Below are 26,160 nucleotides of genomic sequence, written 5' to 3'. Positions count from 1 at the left end.
TCTCAACTCCTAACTGAGAATTTATATTGAAACTTAGAAAAAAGAAAGCTTATTACTTCAAAATCAAAATTAAAATACATTTATTTCAAGTAAACTTACGAGTATACAAGAACTTTTAAAACGTCAACTTTGAGTATTTGTAAAGACTACCACCAGAAGGCAGGAAGCTAAAAGAAAAGTACTTCACATCCAGGAATCGAACGCCCTCGTATCCGAAACCACGTAGACTAACTGCTGGACCAACGAGGCAGTATTATACTAATAGGGCGTGGACTAAAAGTAAACGGTATATATGACGTGTATAACCGGAAACCTTTGGGTCTATAGGTAAAAGTAGCCCAGCGCCTGCGGGTCATTAATCTGTAGAATTGAACGCAGGTGGGTGCGCCGATGTAGCGCTTAATGTATGCGGGGTTATCTCTGACCCAGACCCATAACTTGTGTAATTCTAATAAAGTTGTAAATAGTATAGGAGACAAGATATAAAATAACTATTATTTCAGAATTACCTATGTATCCTGCATATTAAAACAAACTTATCTAATGCACGCCTAATGCCTATCGTAAAGCATTTAAGGTAGTAAATGTTTTGTGTTAGAAGCTGTGATAGTTTAGTAGATATAAGGCATAGATTTGCTTTGATTTGGAGGGCAATGGTACGAATCCGGTCCGTGTTGTGCAACATTTTAAGACATTAAATATCACGTGTATCAAGCGGTAAAGGAAAAACATCGTAAAAACCTGCAATACCTGAGAATTTTCTTAATTTTCTTCACGTTTGCCAATCCATATGGCCAGCTAGTAGCTTAACTCATTTCGGTTTGAGACTCGTGCTCAACAGTGAGCCGAATAAAGGTTGTTAATCAGGTGTTTTACCATACTAATTATATGCAAGGCGAAAGTTTGTGTGTGCTTGTTTATTTCGTTTCTCCTACACGCAACCTCTAAACCGATTTGTTGAAATCTGGAATGGAGATATGTAATATTTTACCTTAAATTAATATGCGTAAATTGATTACTTTTTATTATAAATTTTCTTTTTATGTAAGTATTTTACTTATAGGTTACATTTAATACCAATATTCTCACGCAATTAGGTCTACAGGGTTAAAACCAAAGAGGCTACAACTATATAAAATGAAGGTATTCCATTCATCAAGTGCAGTGCAGTTATATTTAATTAAAATCCACCTGAGCACCATCGCCAGTGCAGTCGTCTTCCCGATAATAATTTAATTATGCACCCGTTAATGGAGTTCCTTTTAGCTCGAACTATTGGAGGACTATTGCTGATTATATGTTCAGTACCAAAGAACAGAAAACGCTAAAGATACTGTTTTTCAATACCTACTTGGGTAAACCTAGCAACCAATCATAAAAAAAAATTCACAAATAAAAAGCTACATTATAATCGGGTAACAAGGATTAATTTTATACCCATATTCCCACAGGAACGAAAATACCCCAGTGAAACCGCGGGGCGTTCGCTATTTATTGTAACTAGCTGACGCCGCGCAGTTTTACCCGCGTGGTTCCCGTTCCTGTAGGAAAACGGGGATAATAATCAGCATATAACCTTTCTCGATAAATGGGCTATATAACACTGAAAGAATTTTTCAAATCGGACCAGTGATTCCTGAGATTAGCGCGTTCAATCAAACAAACAAACAAACTCTTCAGCTTTATATATTACTATATAAATAGAATATCTTAGCTTGAATACGTTCATACTATACATTAAAAGTATGTTGAATTTATTGTAAAACAAACAAGGAAGCAAACAGATAGAACGAGTGAAAAATGTAACATTTTTGGAAACCAAAAAAAGAAACAAATTAGATTCGAAAGCCTCTCATTTCACCCAAATGTGATACAACCGAAATTAAATATGCAAACTGGTACTCAAAGGGACCGAAAAGGGTCCGAAACCTTTCTTTGAAATAAAACAATCGGGAAGGAATGTGAAATATTCGTTACTTTCATCTCTAATGTCAAAATAAAACACTCGTAATACATCTGTCTGTTTATTCGGTTAATTCCTACAGATTTAATTCTCATAGACTTATTGTATACAAGCAGATGCTATGCTATTTAAGCCGGTTAGTTCCTGTTTCTGTGGGAAAACGGAGATTAAATATAGCTTGTTAAAATGGGATAATGTAGGATTTTAATGGTGAAAGTTTTTGTTGTCGTTCCAACCACACAACACTTCAAAACGTAGAACTAAAATTACACACATACACCCATACCTACACACACACACATACGCACACTCACACATTCTTTCACGATGCTCATTCACGGTGTGGTGAATGAGCGGTGCACCCAGTAATACGGGGTTTCCACCTAGTACAGGGACCCTTGGTACTTGTTTGTAAGACTTAGTTAATGAGTAAAGATCCAATACTTTCAGAGCCTATTTAATAAACAAACAATCAAATCTTTCCTCTATTATAATATACAAAGCGATCTATTACGTAAAGCTAATGTCAATCTATTACGTAAAGCGAATGTTTCATCATCATCACTTGATGCAGAATGACGTTTAGAGGTCAGTATAAGAAAAGTTTTGATACTAACTTAAAAATAAACTAAGGAATATAATTATTACAAAATTATAAACTTAATTGAAAATAAACAACTACTACTTAATCTAAATTAAATCTAAAACCATGATTCACGTTAATTAACGTAATTTCGTTGGGAAATAACCATGTTAGGTGAAGATATTATTTGTTCTGAGGATACCTTATTCTGAGGACCCAGAAGAAAGTATAAGCCTGTATCTCAAGACCCGATAAATTAAATGACATTTCTTTCACTTCGTTTACTTATTTTATAAGTCTAACCCAATATTTTTTTATTCTGAGTGTACCAAATCTGAGATGGTCAGTTGGTGTTATGAGTATTCCTTGGAGATGGTACTATTACAGCCTCCGTGCCTGTAATTGATTGATAGTAAATTTCAAAAAATTGTAAGCTGTTTTTGATTGATAGTAAAGGAGTCAAATACTAGCCTCTAATATTTGACTTCGTAACTACATCTAATTTTACGGCCTTCGTGACGCAGTGGATTTACAAGAAGGAGATCCTGAGTTCGATCCCCGGCTGGGCCGATTGAGGCTTTCTTAATTGGACCAGGTCGGTCTGGGAGGCTTTGGCCGTAGCTAGTTACTATCCTACTGAGAAAGATGAACCGCCAAGCGATTTAGCGTTCCGGTATAATTTCGTGTAGAAACCGAAAGGGTGTGGATATTCAACCTCCTCCTAACAAGTTAACCCGCTTCCATCTTAGATTGCATCATCACTTACCATCAGGTGAGATTGTCATCTAACCAACCAAAACTTTTAACTGATATGAGACGACACGATGTGGTATTATGAGCGGCCAAATAAAAATAATATAGCTATACAACTATGGTTACAAGTTACAAGTTCACCTTTCACCAAAATAGTTGTGACGTCACATATGCTTGTAGTGTGTACTTAATACTTTAAACGTACTCGTCACCGGCTCGTTGGTCTAGGGGTATGATTTTCGCTTAGGGTGCGAGAGGTCCCGGGTTCAAATCCCGGACGAGCCCAAAAACTTTTTTTATTTTTAAATACCTAATTAAAAACACAAACAGACTTCGTTATTCTGAGGCTTTATTCACTTTAGATGTATTTCTTAGAAAAACATCTTACAGATTTTTTTTTATCTTACATCGCACGCCTAGGTGTATAAATATTAATAGCTATCGCATTTGCTACGCTATTTATTTTCTTATCTGTATTAGATAGGTAATTTATGGGGCTATAAATTTTTCATTATCATTCGCTGGAAATAATTACTTTATTTACTATACTATCCTCTTTTACAATAGCTTATCTATTTGTCTAATAGCTTATATTTAATACATGTAGTCTAAGCCTGTGTCAGCCTTACCTTTGCAATTTTATAAATATGTTTCTGTTTTGCTGACGTTCCTTCAGTTTCACATACGAGTAGGTACATAAGTGTGTGTCTGTGTATATCTTAGCATTACAACCGATGCCAATCGACTTCCAAAAATAGTAGGTATCTACTTAAATATGACACAAATGTTTTTATAATGATTTTTTTTTTCTTATTTTATTGTAAATAATATAAATCTTATATTGTATTGTAACAGAATTATTACAAACGACTTATATAGTCGTTTGTAATAATTCTGTTAACGAAATTAATGACATAATATACTTAAAATTAGTGATCGTTGTAAAAATCTATTAGTAGCATTCATTTATTTTATTAATGTTCATAATTACAAGCATAGTCTTAATGTATTAGAAGTTGATTTTCCTCAATAAATAAACAATTGAAGTCACGTTTTATACAAACAAATAGGTTTTCAAAATAACAATACTTGATAGTTTGAGAAAACCACGCGAAAACAACAGAATGAAATTTTTCCCTTTTCCTGTTTGTCCCCAGATACTTCCAAATACAAAAAGGTAAAGTCCCGAAAACAAATTCGATTAGTAGTGCTGTACGTGCTACGAGTGAGAATTAGACACAAAAAAGATTATGTTTGTTTTTTTTTTCTCCATGTTAAAGCGTGCGATCAGTCAAAAATATGTCACTGACTGTGGACCTGCCAATGCATAGCTATATGCAATGTGTTAAACATTTACTCAGTCGAGGTTACTACACCATTGATGAGTTCCTTAAGATAAAGGCGCTTTGAGGCCATTAGATCAGCTTCCACCTTCACACAGGAAGTAAAACAATAAGAAATTGTAATGTTGTCATCAATTGTAAATTATAATATTGTGTTTTTTTTTTTTTTTATAAAAAACCAACTGTTGAGTTTCTTGCCGGTTTCTTCTCAGCAGAACCTGCCTTCCGAACCAGTGGTAGAATCTTTACAAATAGTCAACTAACGTATCAAGAGTCCTTGTAAACTGAGCCTACTTGAAATAAATGAATTTTGAATTTTTTTAATAGAGGATCACCTTCATAGATCAATGTCACCGTAGTAGCTCAACGAGTCGCAAAGCTGAGGTGGCAATGGCTGGGGCACTTATATCAAAGAGGCGATGGGCGATAGGATCCCAAGGTGCTGGAATAACGAACCCGCACTAAAAACCATTGTATTGGAGGACCCCTTACAGGGTGGAATCACGAAATCAAGCGAGTCGCTGAGAATCGCCGGATGCAGGCGGCTCAGGATCGTGGTGTTTGGATTTTATTTTATTCTTTACAAGTTAGCCCTTGACTGCAATCTCACCTGATGGTAAGTGACGATGAGATAAAATAGATGACGATAAGACGGAAGCGGGCTAACTTGTTAAGAGGAGTATGAAAATCCATACCCCTTTCGGTTTCTAAACGACTTCGTACCGGAACGCTAAATCGCTTGTCGGTACGTCTTTGTCGGTAGGGTGATAACTAACCACGGCCAAAATGTCCCTACAAAAGGCCTTTATCCTGCAGTGGACGTCCATCGGCTGATATGATGATGATGATGAAGTTTCATTTTGTATAACTAAACCAACATCCAGTTTTGTAAGTTATCGAGAAAATATCAATCGTGTCGATGGTTAAAAGGATTCGAACTCCTTTAATTGCTTACGGCAGGCTACATCTGGCTCGGGAATTCACCGCATTGAAATCATTGTACCAAACAGAACCGTAACCTAAATCACGCATCACAATTACAGAACAATAAATTAATATTCCAATTTGTCACCGTTTTCCACCGGGACTGAAAATCTACATCGAATTTAAGTTTGGACCGTTCACGCAAATTGTTTTGCAATACGAAAATATTTACCGTACGAATTTATAATGGCGTCAATTTGAGCTTAAATTGGTGCGTGAATATATTTTTGGTCCATCAGCGATGAATTACGTTTTACCAATGGTATGTGACATGAACTACTAAACATACATTCATACAATAAATTCATATCTCAATGTTTGTAGATCTGAAATTCTACGTCAAAACTTTCCTGCTGTTCCTGTCCTATTTCTGATAGGTTTTATTCAGTATTTTTTTTAATAATCAGTTTTTTAGTGTAATAAATGAAGGTAATGTGTAAGTAAGTGTAGACAATTTAGCAAATACATACTAGATGAACTTTTGATGATGGACAGACTATATTTCCAGGAAGCCGTTGTGTTCCCTAAAATCCCTGCAAAAGGCATCTTATCTCCTAACTAGTATGATGATGTTTAAATGTGATGTGACGAAGTTTATCCATGGAAGTACTACTACTTATTTCTGCTCCAAGCTGAATAGCATTTGTTCCAGGGTGTATTTAGAGTAAGTACCATTCAAGAGTGTTTTAGGTTTAAATTTATGATACAGATGTTGGTTTTTTGGAATAAGGTGTAGATTTTTCAGCATTTTCTTTGTTTATTCGTACTGACTGCTTGTTACTGTATATATAAAAGAACAATGATTTTCTACCAATAAAGTCAGCAAATTGTTTCCGTTAATTAGCAGAGCAATTCGAGGTTATTTTATATCGTGCCATAATTTAAAAGTGTGAACGGTTGACGGCGCGTTGTTGTGCTTAATTTACCAAATTATGGACAATGAGTTTTAATTAATATGCCTTTTTGTCACTGGAAATGACGTGAATTTTAAAATTAGCATACAAGAATTTAAGAATCGTTTTGAGAGCATTTCCAACTTAAGACCCGTCGTTACATAGTTTCTTTTTTTCACAGATAATAAACTCATCGTTCATAATGTCCTTACCATCATAGATTATGAAATAAAAAAAATATCAATGTACAACCCATTAAAGGATATATAAAAATATGGCAGTCAACCATAGAGCTTAGTCTATGGTGGTTTAGGGAGGTAGGTTAGGTACCTTTCAAATACCAAGCGCATTTTTTTAATATTTTTTACGGGATAAGTCCCTACAGTTCGTTTTATGTAGGATGGTAGGTTCGTTTCACTCTTGAAAAATGACTGCTATTTACGATAATAGTACGTATTAAGAACGTCATACAAGCGACTGTTACCGTACCCATGCTCTCTGAAAAACACTTTAGACGCCAGATACTTACGAGTAGCTTAAAAATTATAGTAAAGTAACTTCATATCATTATTTATAGTATACTCTCGTATAGTTGATCTAATTTAAACTTAAAAACTCTTAATAAAAGACCAAACAGTAAAATATATAATTACTAATACTTTCATAACACCGACCCAAAGAAAAGTTTCAGAATTGAAAATTATAGTGGAAAATGTAATAAAGATATTTCCACACGGAAAGTTGACCTGTTTTTAAATATATTGATAGAAATAAAAATTGGAAATATACTCGAATTTTTCAGAGCAGGTATTTTTCCTTATTCAGTCGTTGATACTGCATCTCGCATTTCTTCGTTGCACTTATTTGCTTCTTGACGTTATTTTTAAATTAAATTCTAGACCCGAGAATATTTCAGCTGATATTAATTTAATGAACATCTATATTTATTTGATGAAATGCGCCAGACTATCAGCGATTTCTTGATGCGTTAATTTCTAAAGTTTCTGAAGTTCCCGGAAATCCAGGGTTCGATTTCCAAGAAAAGAGCTTTTACAGGTTGCTCGGGAGTATTTTCCATAAATTCCACGAGTCCACTTATAGGAGCCCAACTGCTTATACTTATTCATATAACAGACGCCTTTATCTATCTTTACATTTTAAAATTTTAAATTTTTGCTGCGTCAGTCAAATTTTAAAATTTTAAAATCGTCAGTCAATTATAAGGATGGATTATGGGACACATTTTAAGATCTAATTATTAACAAAAGAAATATTATTTACTACGAAAATATTAATTTTAGAACATGTTCTTTGAACATTTTTAATTAATTTTCAGTAAAGAATATAACCCCAGAGTTAAGGAAAATACTCCCAAGAGTATATCAAAATTATAGTATTTCAAAAATCAACTTAAGTATTATATGAGTTACAATAAATTGATTGCAGATAGACGTTGGTAGGCTATCTATTTAAAAGCATTCATTTATTTTTTAATTTATATAAGTTTAAACCTCCGCACAGCGAATAAAACATAGAGAGAAGACTTTAAAATCCAACGAGTTGAGTTAATGGCTCTTTTCTTCCAATATTTTGTAAGAAAACTTTTGAAGTACCCTCCATTTGTCTTGTAATACGGTGTTCAGTGTTATATCGGGGGAAGTTTAATGCTTATTGGCTGCTCTATTGACCGACTGGGAAAATTGTGGGCTATGTTATAAGAGACGAAGTTTTTCGAAGTTTACGAAGAGGAACGTCTCGTTTGTACTCCGAAAATATTAATTTTTGTAGAGTGTAAGTGTATCTATGTGTATTTTGACTTCATCCGCGAGGAATTAACTTTTTCACAAATCCCAAGGGAATCATGGATTTTTCCGTAATGAAAAGTAGTCTGTGTACTAATCCAGAGTTAAATCTATTTCCATTCCGAATTTCAGCCAAATCGTTTAGTAAGCTAGCGTAAATGAGGAACAAACATACTTACACACAAACTTTCATATGTAATTTATTATGTAGGTACTAGCGAACGCCCGCGACTTCATCCGCGTGGAATTCAGTCTTTCACAAATCCCGCGGGAACCATGCATTTTTCTGGGATGAAAAGTAGCCTCTGTGTTAATCCAGAGTAAAATCTATTTCTATTCCAAATTTCAGCCAAATTGCTTTAGAAGACGCAGCGTAAAAGAGGAACAAACATACTTAAACACTCTCACACTTACACACAAACTTTCGCCTTTATAATATTAGTGTGCAGTGTGATTAGTGTGATAACTGGTATCGCATTAACTTTGATGGAGTTCGGTTTATTTACACTGTAATAAACTGTTTGTCACCGCAAATGATACGCTAAATTACACAATCAATTAATCATTATGTTTGGCGGTTGGGTGGTAAGCTATAGCCTAAGCTTATCAAAACTAAAATCAATTCTATCATTTTTAAAAACATATAATAATTAGGGCATTTATTAAAATTAAATCATATCTCAAGTCTTTTCTAATCCAATAATAATTAATAACCATCTAAAGTGAAATATTCCAGTAAAAACTTATTAAAACCTTTAGTTTTATGTTTTTGGTAATATTAGTCAGATAAAATACTGACCAAACCTGACATAATTTAGAAATAAATTTAAATATTGCTTTGTGGCAATACATATGTACTTAATTATACAAAGTGACTTTTGCATTAAATGCACCATGGATTTAAGGTAGAAGCTTCGTTACATTAAAAAGCTTTAACATTATTCGATTTTCAATTAATTTCCTAATACTAATCGCCTTTTTTTTTACCAAAATTTTGTCGGCCTCCGTGGCGCAGTGGTATGCGCGGTGGATTTACAAGACGGAGGTCCTGGGTTCGATCCCCAGCTGGGCCGATTGAGGTTTTCTTAATTGGTCCAGGTCTGGCTGGTGGGAGGCTTCGACCGTGGCTAGTTACCACCCTATCGACAAAGACGTACCGCCAAGCGATTTAGCGTTCCGGTACGATGTCGTGTAGAAACCGATAGGGGTGTGGATTTCATCCTCCTCCTAACAAGTTAGCCCACATCCATCTTAGATTGCATCATCACTTACCATCAGGTGAGATTGTAATCAAGGGCTAACTTGTAAAGAATTAAAAAAAAAATACATTATTAAAGTAAATTGAAGAATAATGTTATTTGATACCTATGTAAAAATCGCTCGCTCTTGTATCTCAAACCACACGAAGTGGAATACTCAGAGTCAAAGTACTGTCACAAATGGAAATGAGTGCCCCGTATTTATAGAGGAACGCCTTTCTAAGATCGGGTGCAATTTATAGCGCTGACCTACTCTAGGGGTAGTTTCACATTTATGCGGATCGAACAAATTTTTTTTAACTCAGCAATCATCATTAGGCTATTTTTACTGGCCTGCTGCATTCTGTAGTAACAGCCGATCCAATATGGGTTGGCGGGTTTAGAGAGATATTCCTGATAGAACCCTGGACCTCCATTTTGTAAATCCACCGCGCATACCCTTGCACCACGAAGGCCGTCAACCTCTTTAGATCATTCATCATCATCATGTCAGCCGATGGAAGTCCACTGTAGGACATATCCCTTTTGTAGAGACTTCCAAACATCACGATCCTGAGCCGCCTGCATCCAGCGAATCCCTGCGACTCGCTTAATGCGGTCAGTCCAACTGGTGGGGGGGTCGACCTTTCTAGTGCGAGGTCGCCATTGGGACCATCGGTTCATCGAATTTTGACTTTCAACATTAGTATACATTATTTAGGTAATGATGATAATGATCGTGATAGAAGCATACCACTTGTCTTGTCTGTTGTAAAAGTTATTTACATGTAAACCAAAAAATATCCTCCGAGTAACTTAATATTATGTAATGGCAATACACCTCTAAATAATCTGTCTATTCTGTACCCAGCCGTCTTAGCGATAACATGTTCTGTAATCAATTAACAAGTGAAATTAAATCTTAATATATAATTAGAATCCTGTTCAATTTTGCTATAAACCCTTCATTGTCAACTCTCTCTCTCTCTTACTGACCAGAAAAAACTATAATATTCAGCAAAAACTAGCCATGCAATTTATCCTATGAATTTGTTCTGCTTAGAATAAATTCATGTTTTCACAAAAATAAAAAGTAAAGCCAATAAAATGTCCGCCATAGTTAATTAGGAGCCATTCATGCCTAAATTTTTAATTAAACACTAAGCCGAATCGGGAATAATTAGTACCGGAAACTTGGCGGCCTTCTCTGAACTTTGAAAGTATTTAATTAGCAGATAATTTTTTTTTGTTGAAAAAGTCAAAGATAACGCTACTCGGTTTGAACGCACATTTAGGTATTTTATTTATTTATTTATTTGGTCCACCAGTGACTGTTGCAGCATTTACACAAATACAATCTAAAAAAAAACACAAACACATGGCTCTGCACAATCAAATGAAGGTAGACACGGCATGCACATTTCCGTAATATTAATATAAATTAACGTTTACATAAAATCAGTCTTACAATTTTAATCACTGATAACTATGAAGCATGTTTGGCAGCAATGAATTAATTAAAAGAAATGTATTATTTTTTCATTTTATTTTTTATTTTTTACAAGTCAGCCCTTGACTACAATCTCACCTGATGGTACCAGTGATGATGCTATCTAAGAAGCAAGATAAATTGTATGGCGTAGGATGAAATCCACACCCATTTCGGTTTCTACACGACATCGTACCGGAACGCTAAATCGCTTGGCGATACGTCTTTGCTGGTAGCCACGGCCGAAGCCTCCTACCAGCCTTTACACATATAAAATCTTGTTTTACAAGTAGTTATAGTGTAAATACACCATTGACATGGTGTGTAAATTGTGCAAGTAACTTTATATTACACTGTTTATAGTAATTATTATTTATTTACAATGTTATAAATAAATAAAAATAAAATTACATGAAATTTGACGTTATAAACTCGCACTTGGCTAGGTATTTCTAGATATATTTTTTTTTAAATATAATTGAAAAAAGTTTCCACAGTTCTGTAGTTATAACAACAGTACATTTCTTTTTTATATATTTTTTTTATTCTTTACAAGTTAGTTCTTGACCACAATCTCACCTGATGGTAAGTGATGATGTAATCTAAGATGATAGGTAGTAGTTGTTAGGAGTAGGATGTCTTCCTAATCCACACCTCTTTCGGTTTCTACACGGCATCGTACCGGAACGCTAAACCTCTTGGCGGTAGTCTTTGCCGTTAGGGTGGTAACTTGCCACAGCCGAAGCCTCCCACCAGCCAGACTTAAACCAATTAAGAAAACCTCAATCTGCCCAGCCGGGAATCGAACCCAGGACCTCCGTCTTGTAAATCCAACGCGCATACCACTGCGCCACGGAGGCCGTCAAATAATAAAAATAAAATACATAATGTTAGTGAGCTATAACAAGGTTGGTAACTTAGTAACTTTCGACGTCTAGCTTCAGGTACTTTTCCTACGTGTTTATGATATTCGAGACATTTGAAAGACATCTCCAAATTGACGCGTACGTGACCGAGTTGGTGTCTTTCTTTTTCTTCTTCTTTGACTTTGATCCAACCTTTGGCATGTCAAAGTATTATATAATGAAGCTTCAAAGAAAAAAATATTAATCTAAATATAGACCCGTACTCGTATATCGAATTTTATTAAGGTAGACTCCGACAAAGATTACTACTACTTATAGATATATCTGCAAGATTACTTATAGATATATAGATTATATAGATATGCTACCTGCCTACGACATTACCGCAAAAAGTGATCCGAATTTAGCTACTCCAAGCGCACACAATCACAATTTTGTATTTACTTACATATTTATTTATGTATATAATATGATTTTACACTTCCTGAATACAGAACTGGACATTGCAGATATTATTTAAGTATTATTTGTTTAAATAACTTTCGTTGTTTACAATGCGACTAAATGAGATTAAGACAATTATTCGCCTTAATTTCGACGCGCTGGTGACAATTATCTATTTGTATAGTCTTTCGACTGCGATTTAATTTAATTTCAGGTGATCCATTTATGACCATGATCCATTATAATGATAAATTTTTATGCTACTGCCTCAACGGTCCAGTGGTTACTTTATATCACTTAGTAAGAAAAAAGCTGTTTTTTTTTTAAATAAGTAACATTTTTTAAAAATAATGTCAGTTCGGAATTTAGCGGTGTCTAGAAGAGCACATTCAGTTATCAGTTTCATTCACTCGCAGCATAAGTGATTTATGTTCTGTGATCACTATCATAAACATCTGTTGTTAAGCGTTACAAAAAACATTATCAACTTAAGCCCACCAATCAGTACTAAAGCAGCGTGGTGGATCTAAGACCTAAAACTCTTCTCCTGAAGAAAGGCCTGGAAATGTAGTCGTTTCAAACACATTGATAAGTAAATAATATGCTTGATAAATACAATGCCTTTGGTTAAAAAGCCAATTAAAATAAGTCGCATCATTGACAATCTTCCCACAGACTAATAATAAAATCCTTTATTCAGCTAAAAAAAATAAATTAAAAAAAAATCAAGAATAAATTACAAACTAATACTAACAGAGCTTACAAACTACTTAAAGATACCTACTTAAATTACAAAGTTTCTCTGTCTGTACTTAGTATAATAATATAATAAAGAAATTCAGCTGAAAGGGGCGCTGCCTCAGCTCGATACTACAGTTGAGAGCTGTAGTGCTGATTTTCGGGCATGACCCCAGGGTGAGCTCACGGACCGATCGGACATACTTTTGCGGCGTCGCTAACAATAATTATAAAATAATAAAATTATATAAAATAATATACGATTAGTAATAATAGGTACATATTAATCTTACATCACCAAGCTTAAAGAAAAGTTTAGGAGTATTAATAAATAATAAATAGAGGGAGGGGGGGGATACTAATAAAGAAAAAATGTATTGCAATATATTTCATTTTTTTTGTAGGTCTAAAAGATATACTTTAATTATTTTTTTGAAAACATATAGCGTTTTGGATAATCGACTAAGTAAGGACTAAGTAATCTCTGCCTGTCTAGTTCTGCATACGTTTACATTAAAGCAGTTTGTCTGCAGCTTGTTGACGCATTAAACTGTTTAACTCGTTCCGTAGTATAGTGCAAATACAAACTGTCTCGACAACTCTGACTAAGGCAAGTCTGTGTGGCTTCCTAACTCTCAAGCCTGAAGGCTCTGAAGGCCTGAAAATGCCACATTGGCTAATCACTAAAACGAAGTCATCATCATCATATCAGCCGATGGACGTCCACTGCAGGACATAGGCCTTTTGCAGGGACTTCCAAACATCACGATACTGAGCTGCCTGCATCCAGCGAATCTCTGCGACTCGCTTGATGTCATCAGTCCACCTGGATATCGATCAAAACTGCCAACCAACGACTACAATCTCACCTGATGGTAAGTGATGATGCAATCTTAGATTAAATTTGGTTAACTTGTTAGGAGTACGATGAAAATCCACACCCCTTTTGTTTTCTACACAGACGTGGACCAATTAAGAAAAGGTCAATCGGCCCAGCTGGGTTCAAACTCGGGACCACCGTCTTGTAAATCCACCGCGCATACCACTGTGCTACGGAGGACGTCAAATAATTATCTATGTACTTAAATATTTTTCGTTTTTTGCATGATTTACTAATTGAAAAACATGAACACAGCTAGATTTATTGATTTGATTATGAAAGTTTGTGGTAAGGGGAAATCTCTGAATCTACTGAACTGATTTTGAAAATTCTTTTTCCAACAGAAAGCTACGTTATTTGTGAGTGTCATAGGCTATAATGTTTTATGATCGAACTTTAAAAAAAAGTAAGCCTCTTAGGGTTTCTAATACCAAGCATATTCAGTCAAGAAAATCGGGAGATGATTAAAGCAAAATATTTACATTTTTTTTTTCAGCTGTGAAGATGAAAGCCGATCCGATTGCTACCAAGCGAATTTGCCCAAAGGAACGCCGTCAATACTCCTGCTTGCTTTCCCTAACATTATTAACATCATTAACTTCGTGAAGCGTGCTATAAAATAAACATCAACGCTCAAAATTCATTTCCTGAACATGCAAGATAATTTATATAAAAATTCGCAAGAGGTTCAGCGATCAATGTTCTGGAAACGCGGATAAAACGTCGGCGTTAATAGCGACGTTAATGTGATGTGGAAACAAATAGGCTGCGGTGTTACGAGTGGCTTAGCATTGTCATGATGAATGTGGCTTAAAAATACTTTGTACGCCATTGGGCTTACAAAATATTTTTAAGCCACATTGGCATTGGCCTAGCTGCAATCAAGCCTGATGGTAAGCCGAACCGTAAGCTATGGTAGAACGCACTTGCCTAGAAAGTGCCTTTTCACTCTTTACTTGAAGCGAAGATACTCATGATGTAGGTAATAGAGAGAGCAGGAGATAAAACGTACTTAAGTTTTATCGAATAGAAGTCTCCATCTTCACTACAACACTAATGTTCTATCTCCTAATACCACATTTTAAAAATGTCTACGGATTTGTAAAAGGTCGTATACCCCTGTAGCAGCAGCTATCAAATAATAATTATTATTGACTTTATTTATTTGATAAAATAAAGCTTAAAATGAATACTAGCTGCAACACTCATTAATATTGCATTCATGTATAATTAAGCAAAAAGCCCTTATTTAGAAAAAATCAAGATACCCGACTTGGTCGCTTACTAAATGCTCTAACTTGTGGAAAGAACACTTTGATTTAAGATCTCAACGGTACAAAACAATCCAACCATCTCTTTCACGGTCGCCATGGTTTGCCGGGGTTAAATTAAGTAGATATGATATCGTGTTAGTATTAAGAATTCGCTCTGGACACATTCCACTAAATGGATTTGCATACCTTGTTGGGAAATCTAATTCGCCTAAATGTACAGAGTGTGATATCATTGAAGACGTTTATCACATATTGGTGGAATGTGTTCGGAACGAAAGAGAGAGATATTGTATTAATATTAATTTACGAGAAGTGGGTGAATGTAACAGGGTCCTAGCCCAACCCTTATCTAAGGAGGCTAGAATTTTGTTTAAGTTAAGTAAGATATCGATTAATCGTAGGTAAATAAGTTATTATTGTAAGTATAATGTGGTAAGTATAAATAATTTTAGAATAAAAAAATATATAACATAATAATAAATATAAAGTCTTTTAGCAAAACTATTTTTATAATAATATGCGTATGTTACAACCACCAAACCATAAACATTTCTAAACAAAAAATTCTGTATAAAATATGCTGACCACCCAGTGTATAGCAAAATACTAAAAAGTTAATACACGAAGTAAATGGAGTCCCAATTCCGATCGGAAAATCTGACCGCAATAAAAACACGGAACTTGTCGGGCGGAAATCTGAAAATCTGCGCCATGGTGTATCTTTTCAGCTAATATAATTTTATTACAAATATTTTATGGCGCCGCGGATTCATGCCTCTATTAAAAGTTTACGGCCTCCCTTGTATCGGGTATGAAATACGCCGTGCGTGCTTGTAAAGGCCGCATCTCACTGCATGACTGGTATATTGAATTTTTCTAGTAAAATTAAATCATTAAAATATTTAAATTCTTACAAGTAAATTTTCTTTGATGGCAGGCAAAAAACAAGGAACAAAAAAATAATAATCAAAAATGTATTAAAATAATTTTAAACAACTTCTAATTACAATGCGTTTGTCATGATTTAATTTCCGGATCTAAATGGTTTGTCTAGACTAACTTAGTCTAGGACAAAGATAAAAGTTATTTTTTTATTTTGCTAATCTTCAGTTTCAGTGTCATCGATTGATTTAATTGAAATAGTTATTATAATAATTATTATTTATTAAGTTGACGACTATATTGGTATTCAATGCTTAAATTTCATGTAATTTCATAGAAACAAAATTGCAAATCGTTGCAATTAAAAATGACCGCATCACCTCACGTAAAAACAAAACTGAGGGATTATACAAACTTTATTTTTTGAAGTCAAAAAAATTGTAAATTATCATGGTGAGGAAGCGCCTTAAATTGGGGAAAGGTTGCGTTTTATTGCTAATGTCTCATTTTTACAAACTCGCGTATATTGTATAATACTTTTCGGGGTCCGACGGTTTTTAAGACGCTTTCATGGGTGAAATTGAGCCGAATTTTTTGGTTCATAAAACTTTTCAAGAACTATTACAATTTTCCTCAAAGCAGTGTTGTCTTTTATATGAGCAATACAAGGTGCTTTGGTATACCTAAAACTATTTATAATCGTTTTAAGAATCAACGACCTTGTGTTACTCTTATGATGAAATTCATTCATATTTAAAAATATTACCTAATAAAAAATTAAAATGAGACACATTTGACGTCGATGAATTTGTCTTTTTTATGTTATAAAAAATGTTTTTTTTTAAATCATCATGCTAAGTTTCATTTGATCTTTACTCTTTAAAAGAATGTCGGATGAAAAGTCATTAGGTAAAATTTATATAAATGTAAATTTCAAATTACCGTTATGTTTAAAAGTACACTATTAATTCAAATGTAGATAATTACATTTGCGTCATTACATACCGCTTACCAAAAATTCACAAAAATAATTCATTGATTCGTACCTACGCCATGATGATTGAAAATGCATTACACTATTCCATACAGTTGTAAATACAACACTGTATGAAAATTCACTCGCGTATTACTGCGTTGAATTATTCATACATCCAAATAACTGCATCATTACCGTGCGTACATTGCGACGCGAAACAAACGCGAAACAAGCGCGAACCGGCGAACAACGGAACGAGCCTAAGCACGCGTCGACCGCATCATTTCGCAAACAACGACGTAATTTGCCGTCACCACAGCGCATTCCGCGGCCGGCCCCGGACATCGTGTGTCACCGCAGACCAGGGGTGGTCAACATTTTCTTTTATTACCGAAAAATTCATTATAAATACTGATTAACTGCTATTATCCGTGAAAAATCCGACAAAACTAAAAACGTCACTCTGATTCTAAAGAAAAGCCTCCGAAATGTTTGCAGCGAAACGTTGTTGTTTCTGCTGAGTCAACTATAATACGATCCTGTTTATGTTTATGAAAAACGTGCTTAAAGGGAGGTGACCGGACATCATGTGTCTCCGCAGAACAAGGGTGGTCAACATTTTCTTTTATTACCGAATAATTCTTTATAAATACTGATTAACTGCTATTATCCGAGAAAACCTCGACAAAACTTAGCAACAACGTCATTTTGATCCGAAAGAAAAGCCTCCGAAATCTTTGCATCTAAAAGTTGTTGTTGTTGCAGAGTCAACTAGGGCTGGGTCCTAAGGGTCGTCCTTTTTCGAGATGAAACGTGCTTAAAAGGAGGTTACCGACCATTTCATCTATTTATTTTTCAGGAGTTTTAGAAAATTTTAACCTTTGTTTCTTAATACATTTTGATGTTGTAAATATTAAAACAACGTAGTCTAATTTTAAAATTTAAATCTATTAAGCTATGCCAATATTTAAACGTACATAATATTAACTACGCCGACCAGGGCTGGCAAACAATTTTTATTTTTAATTTTAGTTAGTCTTAAGCTTTTAGACGTTATCTTTCTTCCAGATTTATTGTTTCAAATCCTAAAGCTACACAAAAAGTAAGTTAAGCCAAGGTATTTCCATGCGCCAGAAATGTCATCACAAGTGAAATAGTTTCCAATCGCACAGTACGGCTTTCCAAAAATGCATGAGTGTGGCTGTGTCATAAACTGTGGTCGGCAGCCCTGCCGCGCTGCATACAATACGCGTATGTGCTACTAAATAACAATTTAAATTCGATCTACCCACATACACGTAAATCTTTACTTGGGCCACGACCGTGCGTTGCAGTGATAGCGGTGAGCATACCTCAGCATTGTAAGCGATGATCATTTTATAGTATTGTTAGGTTACGTCCCTACAAAATCACAAAAAGTGAACCGAATTTAGCTACACCATTGAGCGTACTCATGCACAATTGTGTCTTTAATTCCATTTTATATTTACACTTCCTGAACACACAACTCGACATTGTAAACGAAATTTAGGTATTATTTGTTTAAATAACGTTCGTTGTTTAACAAGCGACTAAATGAAATTGAGTCAATTTTTCACATTTTGTCCGCCTCAGTTTTGATGCGCTAATATAAAATATTGATTTTCATGAGGATATTATGAAGCTTAGAACTACCATACTGCCCCAATGCAGTTTGGCAGGCTTAAGGTGTTGGACTTTGTAACGATCGCTTTCAGATATTAATGATTGAGTCTGAGACTTAACGTGCTCTCCAAGATTATTTCTTAAAACATATAAGGCTCAATTATCTCATAACCCAAACAGAACTCAAATCCAGAACTGCGTGATCCGTAGCCACACAATAGATTTATCCGTTGAATCAACGAGACAGTACTCAAACTCCCTATTTTCCGCGAAAAACGTCTTTTAAATCGATTTTTTACTTATAGACGATTCATAAGGTTAAGTATATTGTTAATTAAGGTTTGGCGTAAATAGTATAAATAAAAAATATACGAATATCCTTGAAATACATTCTTATTTCCTAGTAAATAAATAAGTAAATGAAAAACGCATCGTCATTTTATAAATGCCGTGGCCCAAGTTTTATCTGTCGCAGGCTAGGTGTCGAAATAGAATTCCTACGTGACATATCAACATTTTGATTCCCCGTATATTGCACGGCTTTCAAAAATTGGAATTTTTAGTTTGAATTCATAGTAATGGATTCGGCAGTCAAATGGTGTCACACTATCAAGGTAGACATTCGTTTTTTGCCCGACTGGCTCTAGAGATAAAAATATTATTTATGAAAAAAATGTTTAAGCTTTCAAAAGTTGACTGTTTTTGTCCATTCTCGGAAAATTCAATTATTTCAATTAGGCTTAGTTTACTAGCACTTTTGAACATCAAATTTTGTTATCAGTTAATTGTGATAACGAAAAATAGAAATTAAAGTTACGAGGTATCCAAGCGCGCTTTCTTCCGAGAAGAGCTCATAATAAACTCAGCCAGGTTTTTTTTATAAAACATTCGCACATCGTGTAAAAAATACTTTTCAACGAACCGTAAAAAGTAATAATAAAGCCTTCTTTGTTGCCGCACTTCACAATCAAATTACATTGAACCGAGTATAACACAGTTATAATATTTATAAAGAGAGGCTTTTATTATATTAAACAATGTCCATTAATATCCATTTCCTGTAGATTCGACGAAATAACGGATATGGTTTTTATTGTAATAAAATGACAAAAATATGGATTCACGTGAAAGATATGTTGATGAACGAATGATGATTAATGTCTTACAAACAATATTTTTGTTATATTAGAAATTGTTGTTCTGTAATTTTTTAATTTATTAAAAAGTAAATTATTTATTCTTGCAATGCAAGCGTCCGACTGGGTATTTACCATATTATTGTAAACTTAGCCGTTTTAGAGAGAGTCGTAGATACTAGGTTTTGTATTTTTTATGTAGGTTAGAAGTGTGTGAAAACAACTGCTGGTGACCTTTGGATCACGAGGTCCTGGGTACGTAATTGTAGGTCAGGCAGTGACATATTGAGTTTTGCTTTCTTCCAAGAAATTTTCATTAAAATCTCGATGTTGAGAAATTATTTATAACATCCCTATGTCGCTTTAGAAAACACGTTAAGCCAAAAGTCCCGGACATTATTAAGAACATCTGATAATTATTGTTAAGTGTTAAACATTACCATCCTTTATCTACACTAACCTGAATTTGTGGCATTGGAACTTTCTTACAAAGATAACTCTTTTTAAATCTATCTTTTTTATTTTCTACAAGTTAGCAACAGGTGAGATTGTAGTCAAAGTTACAATCATACTTGATGGTAAGTGATGGTGCAATCTAAATTGGAAGCGGGCTAACTTGTTAGGAGTAGGATGAAATCCACACCCCTTTCAGTTTCTACATTACATCGTACCGGAACGCTTAATCGCTTGGCGGTACGTCTTTGTCTAGTTACTACCCTGGTAACTAGTCACGGCCGAAGGCTCCCACCAGCCAGAACTGGACCAATTAAGAAAGCCTCATCGGCCCAGCCGAGGATCGAACTCAGGACCTCCGTCTTGTAAATCCACTGCGCCATCAAAAATCCCATCTTACTTAGAGATAAAGAAATTAAGCACTTACCAAATAATAAACTCCAAACGGCATAACGACAACAGCTACCAACAGATCTGCGACCGCCAGACTCACTATAAAGTAATTGGTCACCGTCTGCAGAGCACGCTCACGCACCACACTCATTATCACTAACACATTCCCGAACAAAGTGAAGAAAGGAAAAATCAACAGTAGCAACGCCCAAAAGTTATACTCCGGACCGCTGTCAAAACGCCCGAAGCACGAAACGTTAAAAGTACCATTGAAAGTACAATTCAATACTTCGTTGATAATATCTAGCGAACTATTATGCACCGTAAACACATCATGGCTCGCGTTCCCATAGAAATAGTCACTAAAATCATCCACCAACATCAATAGATCACTAGTCCCTTTAGTCTCATTTTTAACATCACTCAAATGCGTTAGTCTTTTAGCTGTATTCCGCACTTTGAATACACTGTCTGTTATGTTATCGGGTGGTCTTTTCGATGGGTATAAATATGTAGATGTGAATGCTATATTGTGATAGTAAGGTACCCTTGTAGTATCTAGCATTGTTGTATTTAAATTGTCCCTGCTATGTCACGTTTGTCTGATATCGATGGAGCTTTTCGTCCATTTTAGATTACTGTTTTGTTTCTTTTACCGATTTAGTTTAGCGGTTTTCCTGTTGGCGTCTTTCATTTCATCTGAAACAAAAGAAAGTTTAATGTTAATTATTTAATTATTATCAAATTCATACTTAAAATCCTACTTAAATTTTAAATATTTATCAGGGGTCGTCATCAACCCATATTCGGCTCACTGCTGAGCTCGAGTTTCCTCTCAGAATGAGAGGGGTTAGGCCAATAGTCCACCACGCTGGCCCAATGCGGATTGGCAGACTTCACACACGCAGAGAATGAAGATTATTCTCTGGTATGCAGGTTTCCTCACGATGTTATCCTTCACCGATTGAGACACGTGATATTTAATTTCTTAAAAAGCACATAACTGAAAAGTTGGAGGTGCATGCCCCGGACCGGATTCGAACCCACACCCTCCGGAATCGGAGGCAGAGGTCATATCCACTGGGCTATCACTGCTCTTATCACTGCTATTATCAGTGGTATTATGGGCATAATTTTAACGTTTTAGATATTACACAGAACATGTGCTAGACCTCTTCATCCTTCATAATTATCCATAAATATATACTAATATTATAAAGCTGAAGAGTTTGTTTGTTTGGCTGAACGCGCAAATTTTAGAAACTACTGGTCCGATTTAAAAAATTCTTTCAGTGTTAGATAGCCCATTTATCAAGGTAGGTACGGGGATATATTATTCCCGTATTCCTACGGGAACCGGAACCACGCGGGTATATATTTTTTTCATTAGTAGTTAAATATAAGAAGTTAGGTTGGTGATAAAGATGCTTGGTGGGAATCAAATTATTCAGTCATACGAGATTTTTTATTGGAAATAATAATAATTTTATACGCGAAAATTAAGCAAATACATATTAGAGTAAACAAATTCTTGGTAGATTATGTCTTCAAAATCAGTAAGATAGGGTTACAAACATAAAATTTCGACTTTCTAAAAGTTTTTGCAAACTAACATGACATAAATATAGTAAATTAAATTAATTCAATTGATTTTTATTTATTTTAACTTCTAAAATAAAGCTTTTATGACATTTTGCTGGTTTCGCGAATGAAATGTAATTATCAATCAAAAAAGTAGTATCACCTGTCGACACCGCACCATTACTTTTATTATCTCAGTTCATTCATTCATTCATTTATTATCTAAATTCATTCGCTCATCAATCAACTTTACACCCGCGAGGAGAATTCTTTCAAATCATCACAGACGCCAATCAGAAAGCCCTTTCAATTTGAAAGCTAATTTAAAATGATTGATTCTGTACTTTTAAGAGGCTATTTGAAGACCTCTTTCTACAATGTGACATTGCTGAATGAACTTTGTTTGAATGCCTATAAAATATTTCCTATTCACAAAATTTACGGAATCCGCATAAAATTTCTAAAGCCACTCCCTTTTTCACTTTCCTTAATAATTAACGGTTGTGTATTTTTGGATTTGTTTAAAAAAATATTATTTTCTTAATTGCTTATATCTTTCGGATTTATTATTTTTCAATGCTCTAACCAAATCTTTCAACCAAACCCTCGTAAATTTAATTTTTAGTTTTCGACTAATTATTATCGACATTATCTTGTAATATTAATACATTCGAAAGTGCTTGTAAACTAAGCATAATTAAAATAAATGAATATTGACAATCGACTATTGACTATGACCAATCTTCTTGTTCTTACTATACTTGAACCACGATCTCTCAGTGATGATTCCGGTCCCTTTATCATGGAGTTATTGAAGCTTTTTTGTTATCGTTTTTTCAGTTGAGGTAACAAACAGATGACCCATATGATAAGTGGAAAACTCCCCCTTAACAAAGAGAGTCTTCGTAGGGCGTACTCTAGAACATGTCATGATATTATGAGGTTACCACTTGACTCCTAAATGGACGACCGGTCGCCCATCGTATCCGTTACGTGACATGTAAAAAAATATAAAGTAAACTAAGGGCAATAGGCGAGCACAGTATCATGCTCCGCGCGATAGAGGAATATAAAGATTTTTATATTCCTCTATCGCGCGAACGGTAGATTAAAACCACATTCCCTGACTGTCGGCTTCTTCAACGCAGACGAGCTCACCGATAAAATACTCGCGGGCAGCGAATGGATAAAAGAAAAAGATTAGTAGGATAACAGTATTATCTTTAACCTGGTAAACTGCACAGTTAGCGCGGTTAGCTAAAACAGCGTTCGTATGATAACGGGCGCGCATTATCATAACTGCGTCCATCAGCACTCCAACTGAGGACGATTTGAATAATGCCTCCGTGTCCCTCCATGTCGGCTTACTGTGCACTCTGGGAGAGCCGGGGGAGGTCAGCGAGTCGCGTTGAGTATGATGAATATTGATGTTTTTCTCTATACAAGATAGTACTAGTCGTCGTAAGAGTAACATATTTTTTGTTGACTCTCCCATGATATGCGGGAGACGGGGGAAAGGACTGCGCTGGTGTGAGGTCGTGCGCGCGGGGCATCGTTGCCCCCCGCCTGACCCGCGTGAAGTGTTACGAACGAATTTGCCAAACAAAGCTATAGTTTTGAACTGTCAGTAAATTCATTATAATTAGCCTATTTTCATCATCATCATCATATCAGCCGATTGACGTTCAATGCAGGACATAGGCCTTTTGTAGGGATTTTCAAACATCTATTTTGTTTTGTTGAATTACGATGGGATATTATATTTGTGTTTTATTTTCCCTGTTTTGTTGTTCAAACGTCCGTAAAAAATCAAAGCTTGTAGCTCACACGGCCAGTCCAAGAAACGTCATTTTGTTGACATTGGCATATGCATGCAATGTAATGCACGGACCTCACTGCCTAATTCAAAATGCATTACTTATAATACATGGGCACTGGACAGTCAACGTTTTAAGTTACTAGTCATTAAACAATTAACCATATATATTAATTACCTAAAGACTATTCAAGTATCTTTGAATAAAAGAACATTGGCTGTAAATCTAAAATGAATTTTCATTTGGTAGTGAATCCCTTTGACTTCATCACTTCGACACCGCTAATAACTTTTTATCTTTTCTGCTTAAAAATCGTTTGATTACCGCGGCGCGTCATTAAGCAAATTAAGCCGGCAATTAAAGCATCGAGTCCCGAAATAGCGTTTAGGGGGTGATTTATTATCTAGTGGAATACCTTTAAGAGTAAATACCGCGCAGGGGAAGGTCTTGTTTATTTATGTTCTAAGTCGTTTTCTAATTAAAAACGCTTTTTTATATTGTGACTAGCCTATGCCTCCGAGTTCGCGTCTATTTGAGATTTTTACTATCTTGTGGGATATTTTAAAAAGTCTTTTTACATGAGCAGTTGATGTGCTATTCTAGATTATAAATCAAAATGGGCCAAGTTTTTGTCGAGCCAAATTAATTAAAAAAAAAATAGTACTTAAAATGTTAATATTTTACAAACGGATCTCGATAAATAGAAGTAGAACTAGAAGATCATATTATCTTTTAAAAGCATATTTAATGATACCCTACACTATGAAATAAACGAGTAAAAAAAATCATCCCCACTTTACATGTAGAGGAGGTTAAAACCTACCCAAAAAATAATAATTTTTTAGGATTTTATTTTACGACTTTATTCACATTTTATATGCTCATTTCTGCATCAAACCGCCGGCGAACGGATAGATGGACCTGGCGAAACTATAAGGGTTCCTTGTGGACTACGGAACCCTAACAAGAGATCCAAATTTCATTGAAATCGGTACAGTTAGTTGTTACGTAAAACAGTTACAAACATCCTCATATTATCATATCACACGACTAATAACATTATGTATTTCATAATTATAATTACTAGTAGTCGGGTCACTATCGTTACTACTTTTTACAGACTATAATACTCGTATATTTTTAATCTGTAAAAGTTGTTGCAGCTGTTTATTAAAAGACATACTGGGTAAAAAAGTCACAGAATAAAATGAAGTGGGAAGGTGGTAGTTAAAATACGTGACGTAAATTTGTTTTTCAATTTAAGATTCATTTTTGTGTATCGAATTAGCAAAAGTTGAGATTGAACAAAAGAGTTGGTTGACTAAGATAAAAAAATTCGGTACGCGTATGTCTGTTAGATTAAACCTCTGGAATATATCAGTCAGTTCACACCAACCTCCAGAACTACTGACCAAATTATCATGCAGTTTCAAAAGAAAAATATTATGTTCATATTACAATCGGATGGCGGGATTAATATATATTCAAAAACTATTTTTTTTTGCTTTACAGTTTGTACAAAAAAAACGAAAGTTTAATATGATTTTGCCCAGTGCACAATATTCGGGCTAACTATTAGCCCATAACCTAAAATACTGACAGCGACGAATCCATCAGCAATGATCATTACCATAATGCCGTCATAAGCTGTCAAACCAGCGCCATTTGAATACGTCGACAATACACCATTGATGTATTATGCTAATGTTATTGTCCGCCATGGAAATTTAATAAACAGGCAAGTACGCAACAAATTGACTTTTATTATCTTACTTAAACATTAAAAACATGCAATCTTTTTTCTAAGTTTAAATTTTTTTGATGGCCTCGGTGGCGCAGTGGTATGCGCGGTGGATTTACAAAACGGAGGCCCTGGGTTCGATCCACGGCTGGGCCGATTGAGGTTTTCTTGATTGTCCCAGGTCTGGCTGGTGGGAGGCTTTGGCCGTGGCTAGTTATCACTCTACCCACAAAGACGTATCGCCAAGCGATTTGGCGTTCCGGTACGATGTCGTATAGAAACCATAA

The 26,160-nt window shown here is 35.0% G+C and overlaps 1 protein-coding gene and 1 non-coding gene across 2 annotated transcripts in view; one reads left to right on the top strand and one right to left on the bottom strand.

Moving 5' to 3' along the window:
- Positions 1-26,160, bottom strand: part of LOC112054763 (dopamine D2-like receptor) — a 228,098-nt gene that overhangs the window by 100,357 nt on the left and 101,581 nt on the right. Inside the window, exon 3 of the mRNA XM_052886107.1 lies at positions 20,769-21,433. Within this exon, the coding sequence (XP_052742067.1) occupies positions 20,769-21,299 (531 nt within the window). The 5' untranslated portion in view covers positions 21,300-21,433. The remainder of the gene's footprint in view (positions 1-20,768; positions 21,434-26,160) is intronic.
- On the top strand, positions 3,513-3,584 carry Trnap-agg (transfer RNA proline (anticodon AGG)). The gene has a single exon. It is a non-coding gene; the product is annotated as a tRNA-Pro (tRNA).

Source organism: Bicyclus anynana, chromosome 16 (genome assembly GCF_947172395.1).
Source record: "Bicyclus anynana chromosome 16, ilBicAnyn1.1, whole genome shotgun sequence".
Classification (NCBI taxonomy): Eukaryota; Metazoa; Arthropoda; class Insecta; order Lepidoptera; family Nymphalidae; genus Bicyclus; species Bicyclus anynana.
This window is presented reverse-complemented; position numbering and strand designations above follow the sequence as displayed.